This window comes from Brachyhypopomus gauderio, unplaced genomic scaffold (assembly GCF_052324685.1).
Source record: "Brachyhypopomus gauderio isolate BG-103 unplaced genomic scaffold, BGAUD_0.2 sc79, whole genome shotgun sequence".
In the NCBI taxonomy this organism is placed as follows: Eukaryota; Metazoa; Chordata; class Actinopteri; order Gymnotiformes; family Hypopomidae; genus Brachyhypopomus; species Brachyhypopomus gauderio.
The window spans coordinates 315,643-335,169 of NW_027506900.1; the positions used below are offsets into that span (position 1 = coordinate 315,643).

The following is a 19,527-nucleotide window of genomic DNA, read 5'->3' on the forward strand; positions in this document are numbered from 1 at the left end:
CACGTGACGTTGGATGCGATAAAAGGGGCGTTTGGCAGAATGATGTAAAGCGGAAACGTAACACTTACCTGTTAAATACACCCAAGAAGCAGACTAGAACACAGGAGTGCTGTTCTATTCTAAATATTAAAGCTATTTCAATAAGCAACAAATCTGGATACAAAGCCCTCGACTCCCAAACCTACATCGCCCGCATTTCAGAGTGACACAGCTCTGAGCCAATGATAACACAGAAGACAGTCTCGATAGCCAATCAAAAAACAGGAAGGAGTGGCTTGAAAAGGTTTTGTTACTGTAATAACAAATACTGTAATAACAAATTCACTATAGGCTCTGATACGAACGATCATGATATGTATTTCGCGCTTGAACAAGAAATTATAGGTAAAGAAAAACAATGGTCATATTGTTGTTACAGTCGTATACAGTTGTATAACGTTGAAAATGTTTGGACTATTGGGACAATTGTTATTTAACTGTTTAGACCGATACATATATAAAATTGTTAGCCAAGTGTAATTGCAAACCTGATCACAAGATGGCACTGTTTATTATAACTGACAATTTAGTCTGCCATTAAAGTACAGTCAAATATTTTAATACGTTTTTAATATATTTTATTTTTATCACAATACATTTTAACAAAATGTTGAAGTAAACAAAGAAATAAAGAAACAATGCAAGTACTTGTTTACAATATACAATATATTTACATCCATGAAAACCAAGTATTGTATAACTGAGTAAACATAAAAACACATCAACAACATTGTACACCATCCAGATCACACATTATTATCACATTATTGCACCACAGCATCTAACACTATGTATTTCTAAAATATTTGGACAACAATATACTGTATATGGAGTCAAATCATATTTATTTTATGGGAATCTTGATCAAACACTTAGTGACTAGAAATGACTTCAGGGAGACACTAAAAATAGATATTTAAGTCAAATTATTCTAATTTATTTTAACATCTAATGTGCTTACCTGTAAAGTATAGTGTTCTATTTAAAGTGGATTTTCAAAGGCACAAGCATGCATACAGAAACATGGACAAACATACAATAGATAAAAAAAGAAATGGCATACATTTTAAATCCAAATTAAATGAATGGTAGTAGGTATGGTATGGGTTTATGTCAAAAAAGGGTATGCGTAAAAACACATGAATAAATATTAGAAGTTTTCCTTGTAGAAATTGAATCCAAATTGCTCACAGTGTGCCTTGATGACCTTGGCAAGTGCGGGAGCGCCGCAGTAGAACACGTGGACTTTGCCTTTCTTCTCCTTGGACACCTTCTGGAAGACCTGGAGCACATCCACATGAGAATGACAAACTGCACCCTATGGAAAGTTCAACAGTAGATACCACAGTCCCGCTGTGTCAGGTATCCTAGCATGTACCTTTCCCCAGTCAGGTCTGCCAGGCTGTGTGCGTGTGCGCAGGCCAGTGATGGAGTCCCTCTTCTCCTTCTTTGCCAGCAGGTCCAGAGCCATCTGTAGTCCAATAGCCTTCATGTCATTCTTGCTCAGAGCTGATGTCATATACATGTGCATCTCCAAAAAGCGACCTGCAGCCAGATCATTAGATGTACAAAGTAATACAAAGTAGTCTATGTGCGCTTTCTCTCTCTCTCTCTCTCTCTCTCTCTCTCTCTCTCTCTCTCTCTCTCTCCCTCTCTCATTCTCCCTCTCTCTCTCTCTCTCTCCCTCTCACTCTCTGTCTCTCTCTCTCTCTCTCCCTCTCTCCCTCTCACTCTGTCTCTCTCTGTCTCTCTCTCTCTCTCTCTCTCTCTCTCTCCCTCTCTCTCTCTGTCTCTCTCCCTCTCAGTCTCTCTCTCTCTCCCTCTGTCTCTGTCTCTCTCTCTCTCTCTCCCTCTCTCATTCTCCCTCTCTCTCTCTCCCTCTCACTCTCTGTCTCTCCCTCTCTCTCTCTCTCTCTCTCTCTCTCCCTCTCTCCCTCTCACTCTGTCTCTCTCTCTCACTCTCTGTCTCTCCCTCTCTCTCTCTCTCTCTCTCCCTCTGTCTCTCCCTCTCAGTCTCTCTCTCTCTCTCTCTCTCTCTCTCTCTCTCTCCCTCCACTCACCCTCGGGTTCCTCATCAGCCTGGTCCATCTCCAGCTTGGTCAGAAGGCTTACAAACCACTCAAAAGACTTCTGGTCTCGGTTTATCCAAACGAAGTCCACCTGTAAGGGGTTGAAACAGTTTTACCCCATTTTTGTACTGCATATCCATTTTAACAAGTTCACAAATTGTGACATTAGCAGTGCCATGCAGGTCTCAAAACCACCGTGCCTGCTGTTCCGTCAGGCCTACCTTTCTCAGATTCATCTCACTGTCTTTAATAGTCTCACACCAGGAATAGCTGCATTTGGGACAGTTCTGTTTCCTCATTCGATAGCTGCAACGGAAGGGTTATAAAATATGGGTGAGGATTCGTTGGTGTGTTTAGATTATTTGATTATTAGTTGGTGCAACATTAACATTACATATGCAGTGTCATGGGCGGTGGTGCTGTTTGAAATGTATTGTGTACTGTGTGAGGAAATACAGCCCCAAAGCCACACACAATTCTGGAGCATCTCACCGATACATGATGCTCTGCAAAATGGATGCAAAGGGGGTGATGCCAATACCAGCCCCTATCAGCACTGCATGTTCTGAGGTGAAGATTTGTCTGGTGGGTGTGCCATAGGGCCCATCTACATAACACTATGGCAGAGAGCATCTCATGTTACATTTTAATGCTGATTTCTCCTTTGACATGCCTAACATAGTATTATAAGCACTAAAATATTCCATTACTTCATAATTGTGCCTATGAGGTCAATACTTACCTTGATATTACAAAATCTATGATTCTCACTCTGTTTGGCAGAGATCTGTAAGATGACATATTATAATGTTTGTAACATGTAAATGTCATAGCCACCCAACAAAACCACACACACACACACGCACGCACGCACGCACGCACGCACGCACGCACGCACGCACGCACACACACACACACACACACACACACACACACACACACACACACACACACACACACACACACACACACACACACACACACACTTCTTATGAGTGAAACTGGACACAGGACTGGATCTTTTTTAATTGCATTTGGACATAGGCTAAATGTTGACTAAAGGATTAATTCATTTGAATCCCCCAGGCAACCCTGAGGTAAATATATTGAAGCTTTAACTATGAGCATCCTAATCTAGTGCACATGGAAACATAGGCCATCGGAGTCTCCAGCAGAAACATAACTTACATCTCTAGTGGTTGGAGGTGCTTCCTCCTGCTCAGTCTGGAGTGCAAGATCTGGGTGTGGCCCATAGAGGGCGCTCCGTGTCCCACTCTTCCGATACATGGTTAGCTCAACAGCATAGTCCTCAGTAGATGCTACAGTCCCATCGCAGCTCATTGACTTGAACAGCTCCTCCTGCCATGGACATGCATTTGAGAGAAATGCATCATGGGGGTATAGTACTACTATACTAAAATACTAAAAAAGTCTTCTGATTAAACAGCATGGTAGATCTGACTGAATTACAAGTTAGCTTGACTCTGATTAAACTTGAACAGGAAACAGAGGGTGTGTGTGGTCACCGGGGTTTGTGTGTGGTTACGCCGGGTTCTCAGGCTATCTGTGAGACTCTTGGTGTCGGTGATTTGACTCTCAAACTGTCTGAAATATTCATACAGGCGATTTGTCCATTGGCCCATTGAACGCACATGGAGCCACATGGTATCTATGAAAAGAAGTGATAGACACATCAGTGCTCTGTATTTCTATACGATATGATTGATCTTTCTATGGACTGACTTCTGTGACCAAACGATCGTTTCCAGAGTACAGAGAGGTAGATTCACAATTAGTAGTGCATTTTAAATTGCTAATTGACTTCTGCTTGCTGTTTCATCTAACTATATTTCTATGTACTTCTATATACATTCATTGATTCATATGTATAAAATTGGAACACAGTTGAGATTCTTTCGATTGTACCTTGTTGCTCAGGGGCGCTGCTGATGGTGAAGGGGTGCCACTCATACTTGGCTATGACTGGGATGTTGATGTAGACAAAGTCTCCAGGTTTGAAGTGGAAGGAGGGAGGCCTCTTGATCACCAGATGCGTTACCTTTAATGTCCGCCAAAAGGAAGCCAAAGTTTAGCGCGTGGATACTGTCAAGGTTTTAAACTCTGTGCTCTAGGAACCTGAAGAGTATCCATGATGACACTCTGCAAGACCTGTATGATCCTGAAAAACTCCAGTTACTTCGTCGTTTGGGTTATTGTCCTGCTACGAGCATCATGATCTACTGGCATTTGAGGTATATGGTTGAATCTGAGCAGTTATCATGCTAGTGTACACTAGTGTTTTGTACACTGCAGCCCTTTAATCTCACAGTCACACTATTTAATTCCAAATCCCTTCCTCTCCCAGCAGCTGCATAGTCTATTGTTGAGATAACATATAAAGCTTGTAATAGTACCTTAGATGGAAGCAAGTTGACTTCAATGATGTACTGGCCACCCATGCGAGACACTGCAACACCCACTAACTTCTCCACAATGAAGACTATACCAGGCACCACAAACCACTTCCAGAAATTTGCACAGTGGACTATTAGCAGTATCCAAACCCAGACATAGGAGAGGTGGGTCCAGTAGAAGACCTAAACAAATGCAGAATTCCTATTTGTCACAGTGCATGTGTTGGGTAAATAATAGGATACTATGGCATAAATAAGCGTTTCGGTACATTCAGTTCAAGAACCGTCTAATCCACAGTTTGTAGCACAGTTCTAAATTTAATCATGGCAATATTTTTTTGTTTCAGTTAATCTAACTTTCCATTTTCAAATGTATCCAAGTAGTGATCAGAATTGAGGTAAGGTCATTGTTGTGACTTTCACAAATGTATGTCAAGGGGTTTATCCAACATTCAGCTTCAGTATTATAAGGAAACGTGCTCAACACCAGCTTGGTTTTGGCTTTGAGCATCCCCACACCTGAAGGAATCACTTCATTCACCTCAAAATGGCCTCTACGTCTCACAAACGTGCTGGAACAGACCACCATGAGGCAGATGAGGACTTGCAGCACAACCCCTGTGATAGAGGCAAGGCCATAAATCCAGCCGATACCAGGACGTGTAGTCAGGAGGTATTCCCACATCTGATACCTGCCATCCATCTGCATTAAACGACCTGGGAGAGGACAAGACACATACAGACAGACATACAAATGGCCATTAACAGCATTTATTAGATGTTTTAATGCACACAGTTTTACACTATTTTTCTTTAGCAATTGTACCATATTTTGTCATTAAGGCAGTACTAGTTATTGTTTACTAAAAATTACATTATCCTTGGAGAAAACACTAATATAGCTGTTACTGCAGTAATTATATTGTAAAAAAAAATACATTTCTTACATTTCTTACATTTAAACTGAAAATCTGGATCTTGAATCCAGTTGCAAAATATGGTACAGAAATAACTGTACCAATAATGATACAAAATGTTTTGTACAGTGAAGGTAAAAAACAATGTTACCAAAGTTCATGACATGTGCCATGGTATGCCCTATGGTGAAGACGAGGATGGCATAACCCACAATGTGATGCAGGAGGATGTTTTGGTCCAAAGGTAAGACTCTCACCACCCAAGTGGCCCGTAGCCAGGTGAGGCAACGCCGCAACATCAGAACCTGGAAGAAGAGCAAATCAACAGTAACACACCTTCCAACTGGGTGATGACTAAAGCCAAGTCAGTCAGGCCACTCCATTTGAGGTATTCAAGTCTCCAGCAGCCATTCCCTAATGATACAACTTCAACGACTGGAGCATTGTTGTCCATCATGATGAAATTAGGCCTGTGTTGACTGGATTAATTATGTTATTCAAGTAATATGGGCTTGTCACTGTACCATTCACAAAGTGTAGGTCAGTTCTGTATTAACTAGACACACCTGCCCACACTGTAACACCAACACCACCAAAGACTCGTGTGGTGACAACAGTGGCTGATGCATAATGCTCTCTTTGAAGTCTCCAACATCATTGGCGGTCATCATCTCTGCTCAGCGTGAATCGACTTTCATCAGTCCTGAAATTTCACCCAAGAGCCAAAGATCCCTTAACGTTTTGTGAGTATCATATCTGCTTACCATAATGAAAGTGCAGTTGAGGTCAAGACATGTGCCACAGCCTTTGGCCAGCATGAGCCAGAGGCCCCCGGGGGCGTGCTGGTGCATGGCCAGGATGAACAGGAGCACATTGATCAGGCAGTAAAAGCAGAGGAAGAGCAGCTTGCGGCTGTTGTTTTGCCAGTACGCTCGGGTCAGGTAGCGGGGCGTATGCCGCTTCTTCTCTTCCACATCGGGAGGCTTTAACCAGTTAGCAGCACTGAGGAGTTCAGAAAGCACCAACACAATTGTAATGTCAGTGAGAAACGTCGATTAACAGTATCTTCTTCGGTGCATAGGAGGGGCACACACTACTTTCTAATAAAAATTGATTTCTAATGATGTCCAGATTACTCATAAACAGTGCTGATTGAATTGTTGAAGAATTCTCCTATCTCCAACCTGATGGTGAGGTTCTCCATGACCTCGGGGAAGGTCTCAAGCTCCGCCTTTAACTCCTCGAACGTGATGGAGCCGCTGTTGTCTTTATCAGCAGACTCAAACAGGGCCAGTGTCAGGTCATCCAGTTTCTCCTCGGGTAGGGAGATGGCGCTCTCCCTCAGGCAGGACTTCAGCACCGTACGCAGTTCATCAGGGTCTATAGAACCACTACCTGTTCAGCCAATACATATATTACATGGACAGAATTTATATGTGGATAGTTTGATAAATAGAACAAATATCCTTGAAATGAAGTATGGCAATGCTGAGTGGCAATTAACAAATCAACTTAAAAGCCACTGACATTGACAGTTTATTAACCTTTATTAACCTCTAACCTCTCATTAATCTCTAACACAGAAGCCATCTGTCAGCAATTCCTCTCTCTGGCAAGCCTAGTCACCACAATAACCCCTACCCTACCAATCTGTCACCAGTTCCCAGTATAATCAACTACTCTTTTAATTCCTTCAGTTTCACAACATCGGTGCAACGTATTGCCAGTTCCTGTGTATCTGGACGCCTGTGTATCTTATTTCTTGTGAGCCTGTAATGTTGCGCTTGTTTTTTGGTCTTTTCTCCTTTTTTGTACCTTTGCCAGGAATTTTAGGACTGATTTTGAATTTGGATGTAGAAGGTTTTCAGGAGATATGCGCAGCTTTAGCTTAAAGCTAGTTTAGCTTTAGCAGTTTAAGGGAAACTGTTGGGTAGTTGTTAGCATCTTCAACACTTCAGGTGGTAAAAGATCTTGCTCACACCATCAGAGTTCTAGCCACTTAAAACACCACCAATTTTTCCAATGCAAAAATGACATTCATAATTACATTGCTCACTGGTAAGGTTGAATGGCCCACAACTGAGCCTTGCAAATTCACGTTTCCTGTTAGACTGACATTCTGCTAGTCCCTTGGTTCATTTCAGCTCTTACTGATTTCAGGTCAGGCTGAAATGTTCTAGAGAAAACGTTTGTAACACTTTCTATGAAGCATGCATTCATAAACCATCATAAATGTGATTATAACTGTCTGTAACATTATGAAGTTACAAATAGTTATAATGGGCTTGCATAAAATTCAAACGCTTTCATGCGCCAATGTACTCCAAATGATTGAGTGCCGCCTTATGAGTGCATTATAATTCCTATCAGTGCTTCCTTGGATATCAGCCACATCTCTTTTTCTGATCAGATGAACCCTCTGACGTCCTTGCCATGGACAGATGGATTAAATGATGTGAGCAAACTGTGATGATGCTCTTGTGTGCATGCCAAGTGCAGTCTGCAAGCAGAAAATACAAGCTGACCGCTGTGGAGACCTTTGTCCTTCGTATGTTCTGGTGCAGTTGGTATGGTTGCCACCAGAGGTCCTCCTCCACTGAGATCTAGCTTAGTTACCAAGACAACCATTATCCTACCAACCGTTACCCGGTTCCCACTCTAAACAGCAACCTTTCCTTAACCCTTATGTTTCACCACACCAGTGTAAAGTGTGAACAGTTCCTCTGTATTTGCACACCAAGCCAGTTTTACAGTATTTTGCCACTGTGTTTTATCCTTTGGTTTTGTTACTTTATCAGACTTTTTAGGACCGATCTTGGTTTTGATCTCCTACTGCTCTCGCTTTTGACATGTCCTGTCCCTTTTTGACGTGTCCTGTGCCTTTTTGACGTGTCCTGTGCCTTTTTGCCATTCAATTGCAAGTGTTTCGCTCATAGCTCTCAGATGTCTCAGTATCTATACCAACCAAAAAATTTATAATTGGTCACACCACGCACTGCTGTCTTCTACCATCTGATTGAGGTATTATATGCTAAAAGGTAACTGACCATCCACATCGTAGACCTGGAAGAGGAAGCGTAGTTTGTCTGTCTCGCTACCGTGGATGAGGAGGTCCAGAGCTTTCAGCAGTTCATCCAGACTGATAGACCCACTGCCATCAGAATCAAAGAGTTCAAAGAATCTCTCTGCAAAGAACGACTGGAACAAGAGGAAACAAGATCAGACTGTCAGGACTGCTAGTATATGCTATTATTTATAGATCTGTTTCAAGCACACAGACATTTTAATATTCAAAGCAGCATGTTCCCCAAATCATTTTTATGGCATGGATGAAAGAAGGTTATGTTTGTGTTGTAATTTTAAAATGACAGAATTTTATACTTAGTTTGCAAATATAATTTTAGATGACATTAAAGGCTATTGTCAATGTAAGGGCAGATGTTTATTAAATGAAACTGACGTATAGGCCTACTGTATAGCCTGGTTTATAAACAGTTAGTTAGGTAATTTCTGAGTTTATTTTGTGCTCTCAATTTCACCAATATTTTATTAATATTGACTGCTTTTAATCAACCATTTTTATGCATAATTCCCCAACTTTAAGAGAATATAAGCAACTGAAATAGCATGTAAATTCTTTGAGATGCTCAGACAATAATGCAGCTATTCTTGGTTCCTTGTTATCCCGGGTCCCTTTTCCTTCAGTCTTTTCTTCAAACAATGAAATGCATTCTGAATTCTAGGGTGCATTTTGGGTAACAGACTCAGAACATTCCACATTATCTCTGGATAACTCCACAGTTTCTACCAGTGTTGTTGTGTCGTCTTGCTGGGCCGTGAAGTGCAGACCAGTGAGACATTTGGTTTGACCCGAGTCATTTATTTGCACACATCAGAATTTATCCTGCTGCTGCCACTGGTAGTCACATCATTAGGAACGAATATCACCATGTGACGAATATCATCTCCGTGACACCAGGCATGTCTATGTCACCACATTTCACAGCTAGGGTTTTATTCTTTTGATCATTACAGTTTCTGTTATTTTTTGTTATTTTTCCTCTTTGCATCAGTTACTAGTTAAAATGATTTGCTTTTTATTTACTTTTTAGAACACATGGATTTCACCTGTGCCTTCTGGCTTCTTAATAATTAACTTATTTTTTCTGATTTTTAATTTTGTTTTGGCCATGACATAGATTCAGTGAGACAACAGCAGTATATTTAAAGTATTATCAGTTGTCACCTTGAAGTATGCATATTGAATTCTTATTCTAGACCTATATATATTGATTTCTTAATCTAGAACTATGCATATTGAATGATCTTTCTGGAAGTGTGCATACATGTGTTCAGGTGATGTTTAAGTTCAGACATACAATCTATGTATAGACTAGGAAACAGATGCTATACACCTGTTTTGATTAAAATCCCTTCCACTAATTCATACACTAATTCCATCTTTTGTAAGATTTGCATTTTGATGGCTCTCACCTCCTTCACTTTAAGGGCTGTTTTAAACTCATCCAGATCAATCTCCTTGTCATCTCCTGCAATGCTCTCAAACTGTTTGGTGACCCACACAAGCCAACGTGTGTCATCATCCAGACTCATGCTTCTGCTATAATAGGATTTTAAATCAACAACAGAAGAAATGTATTTAACAACAATTTGAACATATATCAATATGCAGCAATTTAATTTGAATTAGAATTTTATAATGTCTAAGCAAGAAACATCAATACAATATAAACCAGTACATATTTTAGAATAAACATTTATAGCTATCAAATTTAAATCTAAATGTATATTAGCAATGCTAAAATAAGATCTGAAATGTACATTTTCAGACAATTATAGAATCTTTATGCAAAGTCACGGCAAACATATCTGCTAAAAATAAATATCACACATTATAGAACAACCATACTGCACAATTTACATCAGAAACTTACTTGGTGAAGTATTTTCCAGTATCCTGATCTCAGTATCCAACGAGTACTGTATTTCCTTGAAAACTTAAACAGATAGCCTTTGATTTTTCTATATATTACTATATATTAGTTTTCACTTTCTGATATTGTCTTTTTTGAGTAAAATGGTAATACATAGGTGAAAATACAAACACACACGCACACATGCACACAAATACACACACACACACACACACACTCAGAGGTACAGAGAGAGGTACAGGCAAAGAGGGAGAGAAAGAGAAAAAGAAAAGGAGAGAGAGAATAGCAGTGCATTATTTAGCATTTCTAGCAGCTGTGCCTGACATCGCACTTCCTGCTGTGTGCTCAATGTAGCTGAGCGCCATTTCCTTTAGTGCCTTTTGCATCCCAGCAGCTATAGGAGCTGGCCAGGCAAAACTGCACAGGAAAAACACAGGTAATATTAACATGAACATGGACGTCCAAGAATGAAAATAACATTCAGGACAGTTATGAGAAATATTCAATAGTTCAATAGTTATTGAAGTAATTTTATTGACTCCTTTGTGTTAAATTCCCTAAATGTCAGGGTATGGCGGCAAGAAGCACAAATCCAACCAGCTAAACATACATGTGGTCCAGGGCCGGCGCCACGGGGGGGGGCGAATGGGGGCGTCGCCCCCTCAGGCGAGGTGTCCCGCCCCCTCAATATAAAAAATAAGACCCATTTATTTTACAACAATCGCTATGATGTGGTCCATACATTTGGTCTATACATGTGGTCCATACAGAGCTGGAGTGGCTAATTGGGAGATTCGGGCGGATTCCCAATGGACCAGCTCATGTCAATGTCTTTGGGCCGATTGGGAGGGAAAAATAATTTTGGGCCGGATTTGGGCAGGAAACTCCTAGGCTGAAAAAGGGGCCCACTCCGGCCCTGGGTCCATACATGTGGTTCATACGTGTGGTCCATACGTATGGTTCATACACGTGGTCCATACGTGTGGTCCATACGTGTGGTCCATACATGTGGTCCATACGTGTGGTACATACGTGTGGTCCGTACGTGTGGTTCATACACGTGGTCCATACGTGTGAAATGAAATGAAATGTGCCATATTTTGTCAATTGTGATTTTTACACCCCAATCGAAATTTGTCCTCCGCTTTTAACCCATCTGTGCAGTCAGAACACACACACACACACACTAGTGATTACTAGGGGGCTGTGGATCAAACGTACCCAGAGCGGTGGGCAGCCCTAGCCCGGCGCCCGGGGAGCAGTTGGGGTTAGGTGCCTTGCTCAAGGGCACCTCAGTCATGGCCTGTCTGGGAATCGAACCCACGACCCTCCGGTCACAAGACCAGTTCCCTAACCGCCAGGCCATGACTGCCCCATATGTGTGGTCCATACGTGTGGTTCATACGTGTGGTTCATACGTGTGGTCCATTCGTGTGGTCCATACGTGTGGTCCATACGTGTGGTCCATACGTGTGGTCCATACGTGTGGTCCATACACGTGGTCCATACATATACAACACTGCACACTCGAGCCAAGTGCTTCACAATGTGGTCCAGAGCTGAATGAGGTGGAACAGAAATAGGTGTTTGTGGTGCTTAACATCTCCTCAGCCTTAACTCATGTATATGTAGAGATATTAATCCTTTTTACTGCTCATCTGAGATCTTTTAAACAGCTGCACTGGTGTCTGAAGCACACAGGAGTTCTATGGACCATTCTGTTTCTATGCCTGTGTGTGTGTTTATTTGTGTTTGTGTGTGTTAGGTAAAACTAACATCTCCCGATGTTAAACATCTCCTCATCTTAAAGCAAGGGTGAAGCTGAAGCTATGTCAGCTTTATAACCACTCTATAACTGTTAGTCCTTCATCTGAACCTACACTGCATTAACACATCCCTCCATCTCACAATGCAAGTTGTAGAGGGCATGAAATTACCATGACGCCCATTCCAAAGTCACAAAGAGCTCAAAATGGTGTGGATATGGTGAACACTCTGGACATTATAAAGTTGTTCTGTCTTTAAACACAGATTTGAATCTTTAAGTGGGTGCAGGTAGCATGCTGTATCTCTGTACTCTGATCAGAAGCTACCAGTACCAGCAATGTTACAATAACTGTTCGTAATGTTTTTTTTAAATTTTTTTATTCTAGATTTGCAAGATTTCACTGCCTCAAATGTTATCTATTGTCAAAAGCTGGCAAATGATTTGTGATAACTAAAAAAAAGATGATCTGGTTATGATCAGTGGAGACCATGTGTATTATTGCCAAGGATAAGAAGCATTTTCATTTCAAATTACAATGTAGCACATCAAAAGATGTTAATGCATTTGATACAAAATTCCGTTGTTGCATATAGTAAAGATGATCGTTAATATGTCTTAAATCATTTGCATTTGTGCTTGACAGTTGATATCTGCGTCACTCCACTCGGAGGCGTTTCTGTGGTGATGGCGGTGGCTCCAGAGAGAAGGCCGTTGGGGAGGAGGGCCTGGACTCAGGGAAGTGCTCCGTACAGTACTTCTCAATGTAGGGTTTAGCAATACTCCACACCTGGGCAGAGGAGGACACTCCTTAGGCAGGCTGAAGGCAACCTAGCTGCTGAGACCAGTTTTGCTGGTGCTTTTAGAACAGTTAAAACCGAACAGCATTTGACCAGGCGCCCAGTTGAGGGTCAGTCTAGAGCAATTTTAGAGTGCTATTCTCATGTTAGCAATGCCAATCTTTATTGTGTACTTTATGTATTATTTACATGTTATGTACATATTATGCAAAATAGATTATTTCTTATTAACGACCAGGGAGGTCCAGATATAGACCCACCTTTTGGTCTACAAGGAGTCTGTGAACAGCTTCAATGTCTGCAGCCATAAACCTGTCTTTTATCCAGGGTCTACACATCAAAGATAGTGAGAAAGTGGAAAAGAATTAGGGAAGGGGAGACAGAGAGAGGGAGGGAGGGAGGGAGGGAGGGAGGGGGAGAGAGAGAGAGAGAGAGAGAGAGACAGACAGACAGACAGACAGACAGACAGACATAATAAACAGTAACAGAGACAAGCATATTGTGAGATGGGCAATATTTAGTTTAAATAACCACTGGAAACATATTGAATAACTAGTTTAGACATCTTGGTTAAAGTTATAATAATCTAAAGCCTTGCTTACTTGACGACAGAGCGCACAAGGTCATAGACCTTCTCCAGTGGTGTAGTGGTGCGGAGTGGCCGGAGGAACTCGATACCCTGACAAGCTGCTAGCAGTTCAATAGCCAACACTGAGAGGAAACACATTCAAACACACGGCCAGTCAAGATTACACACACAGCATTGGTGAGAGAGTTAGAATCTTATAGCACTTGATCATCGCAGCACTGTTGATGAAAGAATTACAGTTGAGTGAAATGATTTGGAGAAACATCTGCCATTGAAGCACCGCATACATGAGCACCAGCACCGAGTACCAGAACTCAGTGCCCTTCACCCCTCCGGACAAAGCTGAGCTGTGCAATTCAGAGAGACAGAAGTGTCCTGACCAACATAAGAAATGTCACATGGATGTTGTGCGAGGTTGTACCCTGCTCCACGTGTTCAATCACACGCAGGGCCTTCCTGGCAGCCCAACCTCCCATGGACACGTGGTCCTCTGTGGCAGCGCTGGTCGACAGCGAGTCCACTGAGGAAGGGTGGCACAGCACCTTGTTTTCGGAAACTGTAAGGAAAGAAGGCCAGTTGGCTCACAGAGCTAACATAGCAACTTACTTCAACCTGACTTCTCAGTGCCTATGCCTTCCCTGGCAGCATATGATAACATGGTGTTGTGTGTTGTGTGTATTGTGTGTGTGCATTTGTCTTATGTGTGTGTGTGTCTGTGTGTGTCTGTATGTGTGTGAGTGTGGATGACTGACCAAGGGCTGCAGCAGTGCAGTGTGCGATCATAAAACCAGAGTTTAGTCCTCCTTCATTGACCAGGAAGGCTGGCAGTTCACTGAGTGACGGGTTACACAGACGCTCAATTCGTCTCTCACTGATGGATGCCAACTCGTGTACTCCTATACACAAGTAATCTAGTGCCTAGTTGAAAGGGGAGAGACAGACAGAACATGGCAGATGTGGAGAAGCTAGATAGAAAAACAAACACACAGTTATCTTACACATGGACACAAAATAAATATGTACTCTAAACTGTAGTAACCTAGACTCTACTAACCTTTGCCGGGTACTCTCCATGGAAATTTCCACCTGAAATCGTTTCTCCCCTCTCTGAAAACACCATCTGGTGTATTTGTTAGGGCTAAAACACACACATGGTTCAAAGCTAATGTAAGTGATCGTTTTTTAATTTCACCGAACCTAAACTCTCCTTACATCATGATAGTGACAATGGTAAGAAAAATGAGTGGGTTTTGCAGAAAAGCTTGAGTGTGACTGAATCGTGGGGTGGACTCCTTCAGTAAGTAAGCCTGGCAGAATTTAGCAATAACCTTAAAGCCCATTACAGCAGCTTTAAAGTGAGAGTGGAAGCGCTGTCCTGAGGCCTGGCTCTTGAAGCAAGGGCAGAATTAAAAAGAAGAGACAACTCTTTTCTGATTTGTTTCTAGAGTTTACGATAATACAGGTAGGATACAGGATTGTCTGTAGCACTGTTAATTTCTGTGTTTATGATGTTTTTCACAAAAGCAATGGTATCATTGACGATCCCATGAACCTGTAAAATAAAATGTGGATTAGATTTGGGTAGAAGAGCACTAGACCATAAGAGATCTTCAGTGCTGATGGAGGGGCTGTTTATCAATGAGTCTGGTTTTACCTGTGGACAACAGCGCATGGTATATGCATCCTGGACCCTCTCACAGAACCTGTGGCTTTCTACGAATGCATACAGAAAACATGGTGATCCCAATATGGCCGCATGCAAATGCGTAGTAAGCACAAAGTAAGCTTGAATGAAGAGTGCTGTCACCGGCGATCTCTGAGGCATGATGGTCAGAGTCCAGCAGAGCACGGAAGCGCAAGGCCACTTTCTTCTGGCCTGGATGAGGACGCAGCTCATGAATGTCTGGGGGGGGTCGGGTGTTTGGAGATTGTGACAGGGAGTTAGAGAAACAAGTAGCGCTGAAACAAGTAGCTTCATAGTAACATGCTGAGATGACATTAGAAACAGACGGATGCATTAAGGGAAAGATCTAGTCTTTAAATTAAACTGTCAGTCTGTTTTGGACCTCTCCTCGGGTGACGCTCAGTCCAAAAATGGTCGGTGACTGAAATCAGTGAGATGGAGTTTCCTTTATGTGCCTAACAATGTCAATGGGGATGTGTTTGCTCAGCATGTATGTGGCAGCCAAGTGCCATAGCTAAGAACAGCCTATACAGTATATTATTGCCAAAGGTCAGAGGACCGGACAGGACCATTTTCAGGTTTGAAAACATTTTTGTCAAAAGCAAAAAAATCCTCAAATGACTCTATAGTTGTATGGATGAGTAGGATGAAAGGGGAACATGTTTTTACCACTATCAAATGCTTTAGTGGTTCCCTTCAGCACCTCCAGGGTCAGCGCAGCGATGATGTCGGCTTGTTGGGCGATGGACTCTGCTCTCTCCACGGCCTCTGCACCCAGTGATGTGATCATTTGTGTCCCATTGATCAGAGCTAGACCCTGCAGATGGACACACTTTTACTACCCTTCATCCACAAAACCATTTCAAAGAAGAGAGCGTCATTTGGCCAGTCACATTAACTTAGACATATCTACTTATTAACTGAAGTGCTATGGATAATGTTTGTCATTACAGTAATCCACAAACTATCAAATTATGATGGTTCAATACTCAACTATTACCAGCAATCATTATATGTTGCAGATGTTTTTATTTCAGACTGTATTTATTTGTCTTTTTTCAACATTGATCCCAGCCTGTTATGAAACCAAGCATTAGGTAGGTCAAGGACACGTCTTTTAGCTGAGGAAACTGCTTGTTAGTACAAAGACAGATAAAGATGGTTAAACCTTAACAGAGGTAATGGGGTTAATCAAAGTAGTACCTCTTTTGGTTTGAGTGTTATAGGCCTCAGGCCGTGGGCCTCCAATACCTGTGGACAATGCAAAGGATCAAAGGTGACACTTTAAAAGGCGGTTGATAGAAGCTAATAGATTTCACATCGATCCAGTTGCCTCAGTGAGTTTGGTAAACACAGGGAATGAATGAATGGAGTACTGCCGGCTTACGTATTTGGCGTCAGCCCAGCCGCTCTTAGGTGACCACATCTTGCCTTCGCCCATCAGCCCCAGGGCCAGGTGAGAGAGAGGAGCCAAGTCCCCACTGGCTCCCACTGTTCCTTTCTCAGGAACAAAAGACAAACAGGATGCTGGGAAAACAAGATGGAGGAATACGGTAAGAAACCCGGAGTGTCAGAAAGGGGGAAAATTATTTGACGAGGGATGAGTCCTTTTTGATTGGGAGCAGTCTCTCCAGCAGTGTCTTTTATCAGGTTTAATGATAATCAAAGCAGTTATGAATATTCATTTATCCTCTGAAAGAAACGTTGTGTCTCATAAATAATACCTAGACAAATTCAAAAGTGAAAAACACCATTGCCCAGACATCGGTCCCTGATAAAAGTGTTAATGTACCGTTGAAGGCCTTAACCATGCAGTGCAGAGTTTCCAAGGAGATGCCACTGTATCCTTTAGCCAGGACATTTATCCGGAGAGCCAGCAACATTCGGGTTTTCTCAGGGCTCAGTGGACTGCCCAACCCTACACAGATACACAGACACACACAGACACACAGCGTACACACAATACACCATATATACAGCCAAGTGACACATACACAACAGCCACTCAGCAAAACATCACACACAACACACCCGTCAAGGAAAAATAGAGGAGAGGTGAAGACTTCTTGCCAGTGCTGTGTGCTAATGGAGAAATGTATGAGAAGTTTAGTCAACAAATGAACTCTGACTAGAAAATGTTATAATCTCACCAGCTGAATGTGAGCGAATAAGGTTCTCCTGTAATTCCCTATAATGGAAAAAATATATCAGACAAACTGATGCAGGTTTCAAGAGTGCAGGTGTCCAGGGCTGATACAGAGGTGCATGGTGAACCTCAGGAAATCATGAACACCAGACAACAGACAAATCATATAAAAGCTTTATAAAGCGCAAAGCATGCACACTGGCCAAACCGCCAAAACCATGAGTGTACCTGAGCTTGCTGTTAGGGATGACAGTTCGCGCAAACTTCCCAAATCCTGTGGTGATCCCATACACAACTGCAAAACAACCACAGGCCACAGGGATTATGCACAAGCCACAGTTTAGTCATTACCTGAAAAAGGTGCATTTTCCCTGATAAATAGAAATAAAGATCCTACCAGGTTAAATGGTTTGCTTTTTATAAGGCTCACTTGAGCCATAGTAGATAGCACTACAGGATCTGATCAGACAATGGTTGGATGTGTTGCTGTATCTGTATTCTCAGCCGTGCGGTGTTCCACCTCCATACATGGAGCTCAGTGTTCACCCTTCAGGCCTTTGATCACATCATGCTTACCTTTCTTTTCTTTCACTATGGTGTCCAGAAGTTCCCGTGACTGCTCAACCTTCTTCTCAGCTTCAGGGGTCAACTAGAAGTAATAACCAGTTTTTTTTTAGCAATACCTATCATTTCTGTTCAGGTCATATAAAAATTCTCCAGGTAGAAAGGATTCATTGTTACTGATTTCCATGTTGAAGTGCTGGTATAAATGGTTTTAAATGCACAGTAATTTTGGAGCTATAGTGAACAATATTTATATAGCCTCAGATGTGCCAAATTCTTTTACCTTGATCTTGTAGAGGCCGCGTCCTAGCTTAACTAGGTCAGTGGACGTTAGGCTGTTGCCATCTAGAGAAATGTACTGAACATGCGCTCAAGTCATCATTCAAGTGATACATATTTAGATATATTTATTAGCATCCACGGTGCAAAGTACTGTTTTGTCCATATTGGAAAATATCTTAAAAGGAACCCTTTGCAAGGTTAAAAGAACATTCAAAATAAACTTTTAAATTATTAGCTATTTCAAAGAGATAATTTTCTTCACGTACTTCAAGTTGGTCCACTATTATCTCATTAAAGATTACAGTGATCTGGTCAGATATGTAAATCATTCTTACCTCTTCTGGCTCTCTATAGGCTCTTATTCTGGTTAATGTTGTTAAGGTGGTATAGGTTAACTATTAATAAAGTGCTTGCAAACAACTTTACATCAGTTTACCACAAACATGAATTTCCATTTGCCATATACTGTAACCAGCTCTAAATAAACACATTTTATTTACTGTGGAACGTAGAGATAATAATAATTGACTACATGGTACATAGCAGCAATACACTAAGGGTACAAGTACGACAGTCCAGGTTGGCTGGGAATGAAGTCAGATGACATGGTGTCTCCTCCAATCTCTAGGAAAACCAGAATGAAACACAACACTGAGCGTCTATCTTCAGACAGATCTGACTTATCATCAGAAGAACTCATAAGAAATATAAATGTGTTGCTAACTGCGTTTAATATTACCCAGTTCGACAAAATCATTGTCTTCCAAGACGTCGTGTATTACGTCATCAGCGTCGAGCAGTCCATGTCCCTGACACCTCCTGGACGTGAAGCACACGTCCTTCACCTGTTGGATTCCTCCGTTATCAGGTTTATTCTTGGCATAGCGTTTCAGAGCTTCTACTCCTAACCATCTTATGGTATTGGACGTGTCTTTGCAAGGAACCGTCAGCCACTCGTCCCTGACGTGCACAGTGAAGCGTGGCATGGTCCTGCCGTCGTCAGCCAGGTTTAATGTCCAACCTCGGCCTGGGGAGAGGTGATATGAGGGAGCACATGGAGCAGCGAGCGGCCAATGAAAGAGGGTCTGACGAACCCCTCCTCAGTACGCCGCTGAACCCATGATTACGCTTGAGCAAGCTATCTCTCATTTACACAAACACACACACACACACACACACACACACACACACACACACACACACACACACACACACACACACACACAAACACACACACACACACACACTCACACACACACACACTCACACACACACACACAAGACTCAGGTGCTTCTCATTCAG

The 19,527-nt window shown here is 42.0% G+C and overlaps 2 protein-coding genes across 2 annotated transcripts; both read right to left on the reverse strand.

Annotated features, from left to right (window-relative positions):
- Positions 1-692: 692 nt before the first annotated feature.
- Positions 693-10,795, reverse strand: nox5 (NADPH oxidase, EF-hand calcium binding domain 5). Its single transcript, XM_076990915.1, has 17 exons — positions 10,395-10,795; positions 9,934-10,060; positions 8,487-8,637; positions 6,624-6,834; positions 6,204-6,441; positions 5,591-5,744; positions 5,064-5,239; positions 4,523-4,705; positions 4,035-4,167; positions 3,635-3,777; positions 3,297-3,467; positions 2,851-2,895; positions 2,601-2,725; positions 2,330-2,414; positions 2,100-2,199; positions 1,418-1,584; positions 693-1,321 (listed from the first exon to the last, which is right to left on the reverse strand). The coding sequence occupies exons 2-17, from the start codon at positions 10,051-10,053 to the stop codon at positions 1,190-1,192; spliced, it is 2,334 nt and encodes a 777-aa protein (XP_076847030.1). The 5' UTR covers positions 10,054-10,060; positions 10,395-10,795; the 3' UTR covers positions 693-1,189.
- A 1,139-nt stretch (positions 10,796-11,934) lies between these two features.
- Positions 11,935-19,239, reverse strand: hal (histidine ammonia-lyase). The gene is made up of 20 exons (XM_076990937.1): positions 18,964-19,239; positions 18,788-18,848; positions 18,560-18,587; positions 18,226-18,300; positions 17,955-18,027; positions 17,607-17,673; positions 17,383-17,420; positions 17,025-17,150; positions 16,620-16,759; positions 16,436-16,483; positions 15,902-16,049; positions 15,356-15,451; positions 15,203-15,261; positions 15,020-15,100; positions 14,603-14,668; positions 14,301-14,466; positions 13,970-14,104; positions 13,562-13,670; positions 13,220-13,289; positions 11,935-12,949 (listed from the first exon to the last, which is right to left on the reverse strand). Exons 1-20 carry the CDS (start codon positions 19,208-19,210, stop codon positions 12,818-12,820), a joined length of 1,965 nt encoding a protein of 654 aa, XP_076847052.1. The 5' UTR covers positions 19,211-19,239; the 3' UTR covers positions 11,935-12,817.
- Between the last annotated feature and the right edge of the window lie 288 nt (positions 19,240-19,527).

Coding starts and splice junctions, on each gene's coding strand:
- nox5 (XM_076990915.1), bottom strand. CDS start 10,053: ATGAGTCTGGATGATGACACACGTTGGCTTGTGTGGGTCACCAAACAG. Junction 6,835..8,486: donor CCAGGTCTACGATGTGGATG/GTCAGTTACCTT, acceptor TTGGCTGAACAG/GTAGTGGTTCTATAGACCCT. Junction 4,706..5,063: donor GACGTAGAGGCCATTTTGAG/GTGAATGAAGTG, acceptor GCATTTGTTTAG/GTCTTCTACTGGACCCACCT.
- hal (XM_076990937.1), bottom strand. CDS start 19,210: ATGCCACGCTTCACTGTGCACGTCAGGGACGAGTGGCTGACGGTTCCT. Junction 16,484..16,619: donor GCTGGGCTGACGCCAAATAC/GTAAGCCGGCAG, acceptor CATTGTCCACAG/GTATTGGAGGCCCACGGCCT. Junction 15,452..15,901: donor CACTAAAGCATTTGATAGTG/GTAAAAACATGT, acceptor GACCCCCCCCAG/ACATTCATGAGCTGCGTCCT.